The 4383-nt window shown below is 46.1% G+C and overlaps 1 protein-coding gene across 1 annotated transcript; it reads left to right on the forward strand.

The window, feature by feature from the left end:
- Positions 1–1822: 1822 nt before the first annotated feature.
- On the forward strand, positions 1823–3550 carry LOC147622414 (protein JINGUBANG-like). The gene has a single exon (XM_086822643.1). It carries the CDS (start codon positions 2014–2016, stop codon positions 3358–3360), a length of 1347 nt encoding a protein of 448 aa, XP_086678769.1. The 5' UTR covers positions 1823–2013; the 3' UTR covers positions 3361–3550.
- Positions 3551–4383: the final 833 nt, after the last annotated feature.

Consider the following 4383-nt stretch of genomic DNA (forward strand, 5'->3'; position numbering starts at 1 on the left):
TCTTCCACGTGAGCTGCCATTCATTATATGTTTCTTCTAACCTTAGCATTAAGGTTATGCCACTCATTATATGTTTCTTCTAACCTTAGCATTAAGGTTAGAAGTCTCATTGTAAGACATAACCTTATATTCCCTTCTTTTTAACGGTCACAACAATTCCCTCAAGCACTTCAACATGGATCTTTGTATTTTTGTTGCTTCCAGAGGGTATATATAAAAAAATTTCTTGTCTGGCCTCCACATGACATACATTCACCCATAAGGCATTTTAGCCAATGATACTTTGAATTCTCTGCTTTGGCACAAACACAAGATTCCCAAGGCATTCTCACACCTATGAAGACACAAGCCCCATGTTTTTTATCTCCATATTTTCCCCACATTCAATGAACTCCTCGGCACTGTGATACTCATTAAATCTCCATTTCTCTTGATACCTTCATAGTTTATAAATCATCATGTCGGCCCATATGATTTATAGAATCCCCAATTGCTCATTCAAGTATTTCTCCATGCCTTCATAAATGCATTCCTTTGTGCATTGGTATGCCCTCATGCCATCATATATAACTGGGTGCTTCTAATCTGCCCATGAGCTCTGAGTAATAGCAAAAACATCATCCTCCATACTCATATACAAAAAACTCCTAAATCTGACTCAGCCTCAGCTTGTCTTATTGAACCTCATATACAATATGAACATATGTACATGGCATCATATAATGACTCGTCATGGCACTTAACCCCATGCATCTGGATGTGTATTTGATGAACTCACATGCACGGTTTCACATCATAGACGTGCCATGGCACGACAACGTAAAGATGCTAAAGAGATACATCATGTTTAACTCACCTTAATTAACGTCATTGCGAACAAGATTTTCACCACGTTTTCGCATCCTTCATCACATTACATAAATGTGTCACATAGATATCACATCCTCTTTTGATCCCATGATAAGAGAACTTGATTAGAAGAACTTAATTCTTCTACAATTACCATGAAGTTTTGTAGTTCTGTTTAGTTGAAGAACTCTAAAATCCACATGGCTTACAAGATACCATCAAGCCTCGTCCATCCCCCCATAGACGCAAGGATGGTACCCTCTTGTGATTTGAGGATCACAGACTTAATCTTTTTGGGTGGCATGAGTGTAACTTTCCTCGAGAGTTGGAAATGCTTAAAGGTTGGATCTTTGTCTAGAGTTGCCTACATTGATGAGCTTCTAGGTGGGACGAAGCACCCCCCCCATCAAATGTGCCTCGACATCCGATAGCTTTAACAGATATCTTAGTTGTGTTCATCTTGATGCAAGAGCGCTTCATTATTGCACAGATGGAGCACTTATTTTGAAAGTTTCTAAGCTCTTTTTTAATAACTCCATCCCCATAACTCTGCCTACATACCCAACAAATATAATATCTGAGATGGAATGACAAAGGAAGATTCCATGAAGCTAGTTGGAGACTCATAGTAGCGATCGATAATGAGTTTTGCTACTCTGAAAATAGCACCTACATTTTTCAATGGGTGTAGTGGGGGTTTGAAGAGTAAGGCGAGAAAGAAGCCGGAAGATCCAGCCATATAAAATTGTTCACCCTTGGACCATTTCTAGGTTGGACGCTTTTAAATAAAGAAACAAAGCACTTCTTTGAAAACTTTCCAAGTTGCTTCTTCCTCCGCCCCTTTGTGAGAGGAGTTCAAAAATCTTTGAAGGTTGGGGGTCTTGGATTGGCGCGAAGGGCCGCGTGGAAGTGTGCGTATCCAGCAGATCGGGCGTCCTTGTCACATCAATATTGTCAGATCCCGATTTGCTTTGGGAGTCCTCTATATAACACACGGAAGAACCGTAAAGGACATAAGTACTTCATACTCGGAAAGCCTAGTCGTTCCATTTTACACTTATCCTGAAGTACAAGAGAACACTCCTAGGTTACTCAACGAACGCTACACACACATAAAAGCAGGGCGCGCGGCTACCTGCTGCTAGCGTGCTTCCTGGCATAAGAATGGAAACGGACAAGCTTATACCCTGCCAGAATGTCGATGGAGCGAGGAAAAGCAAACATGCTAGTTCATCATGTGTTCTGAAGGGCAGCCAGCTTGTTCCAGCGTGTGATTGCTGTACATCAAAGGAGGAGGAGCTGTATCATTCTTCTCATGCTAAATGCAAGAGCTTCTTGTATTGCTGCATTGCCTCAGAGGCCGCAGCTGGGGCTCCAGTCATTTGCTTGGCCACAGGCAATGAGCAGGTCTATAGTGTCTGCCAAACAGGCACAATAGGGCTCTGGCACGAGCTGGACGTGTCCGCAGCTGGAAGCGGGAGCCCCTTCGCGTCCACACCAGAGGCGAGTGCGCTGGTGGTGTGTAGAGAGTGGGTGGTGACTGCCCACAAGGACTTCAAGATCCGCATGTGGCGTCCGTCCGCCCCCCGCCCGCCGGCCGCGGCTGCTTCTCGCCACGAACGAGCAGCCACCCTCCCCAGCATACGAGACTACCTCAGGAACTGGGCGCTGCAGCACAACTACATCCAGGTAAGACGTCACCGTAGGCGGCCCTGGATGGAGCACGCCGACACCATCAGCGCCCTCACATTCTCCGCTGATGGCACCCGCCTCTATTCCGCCTCTTGGGACCGCACCGTCAAGGTGTGGAACATCGCCCGCATGGAGTGCGAGGAGTCCTTCACTGCCCACCATGACGCCATCAACGCCATGGTAACGGGAGCTGAGGACGGACTGCTCTACACGGGCTCTGCGGACAAGTCCATCAAAGTGTGGAGCCGGCGGCCCTGGCCCAGAAGCAGCAAGAAGAAGAGCAAGCACGCCATGGTGGTCGCTTTGAAAGGGCAAGATTCTGCGGTGAACGCTTTGACGTTGAGTCGTGATTGTATACACCTCTATTCTGGCGGGTCTGATGGGCGGATCCTGGCGTGGAGGAGAAGCTCGAAATGGCCACACAAGGCGGCAGATCACTTCATGGAAGTGCAGGAGACGCTGCAGGGCGGCCACTCCCGGGCGGTCCTCTGCTTGGACATGCACCCCGATGAGTCCCTCCTCATAAGCGGCTCTGCTGATAACACCCTCCGCGTGTGGAGGCGGCCACCGCGGCTGCTGGCGGCCTGCCACACGAACCACACATGCATGGCTGTGCTGAGCGGACACACCGGGCCCGTGAGGAGCGTGAGGATATCGATTGTGCAGGAGCTGCAAGGCGTGGGCGCGGGTGTGGTGTACTCGGGCAGCCTGGATGGTTGCATCAAGATGTGGATGCTCTCCGTCACAGGAGAAGAAGAGGAGAAGGAGCAATTTGGTAAAGTGTCTAGCCGGAGTCCCTACTCGACAAATAGTTTTTAGGTTTTCAACAATTATATTATACACCAAGTTTAAATTGCAAGGAAAACAATAATGTGAGATTGGCCTTAGAGAACCTAGTTGACTGTTTGTTGGATAGGGATCTATCTGTGGAATTTGAGAAAGAGATGTAATGGGATACAAAGAAATAACATAGAAGGTATATAATTCAATTTCCTCATAATTCTAAGGATCTTCCCTTTTCATACAATAATTTGAGTGTTCCCTCTAGTCTCGTTCCCTCTTGAAACATTTCGTGAGTGTATATGGGCGTGTTATCAGTTAGAGTTTGGTAAAGCAATGATATTCCCTAGGTCTTGGAGTCTCTTCTTTCTCCTCTCTACTTTCTTTTGGCGAGTCTAGGGATTGCAGTGTGTGGCTTAGAGCTTTTTGTGAACGCCTGAGTCATTAATCCACCGAATACACTACTTGTGATGTATGCATCATCCTCGAGAATGGAGCAGCCTCAAGAATGCGCTACTTCTATAATATCTTACTGGGAAATGGCCATGTGGCAGCTCCTCAGCAATCCACAAACGATAGCTCCTTAGTTCCTCATCAGATCCACGATCCGCCACACAACAACTTCTCAGCTCATAATCATGAGAGGGAGTGGCAAGCTGTGCAAGCCTAATGAGTGATGTGTGAGAAAGGGGTACAAGCTTGCTTCTCATCAGATCTGCGATCCGCCAACAATAATCATGAGAGAGAGTGGCAACTGAAAGCCTGATCAATGATGTGAGCAAAGGGCAGACTGCAATCTTGATCATGATCATTTAATAAATAAGCGTAAGGATATAGGTTGTGAAATTAAAGAAATAGGCATTTATCTTGATTATGATCATTTAATAAATAAGCGTAAGGATACAGGCTGTGAGTTTAAAGAAATAGGTAGTTATGTGAATAAAAAAGATATAAAAAGAACATCCCGCCGCGGACCACCATGCATGGTAGTAACTAAGAGTAGACTAGTATTGGACCCGCGCGTTGCTGCGGCGAGAGTTCCAGAAAAAATAGGCTCAGTTT

This window comes from Cibotium barometz, chromosome 28, assembly GCF_041138505.1.
Source record: "Cibotium barometz isolate CiBa-2024 chromosome 28, ASM4113850v1, whole genome shotgun sequence".
Taxonomy (NCBI): domain Eukaryota; kingdom Viridiplantae; phylum Streptophyta; class Polypodiopsida; order Cyatheales; family Cibotiaceae; genus Cibotium; species Cibotium barometz.

Excerpts from the sequence above, each read along its gene's own strand:
- LOC147622414 (XM_086822643.1), top strand. The coding sequence starts at position 2,014 with ATGGAAACGGACAAGCTTATACCCTGCCAGAATGTCGATGGAGCGAGG.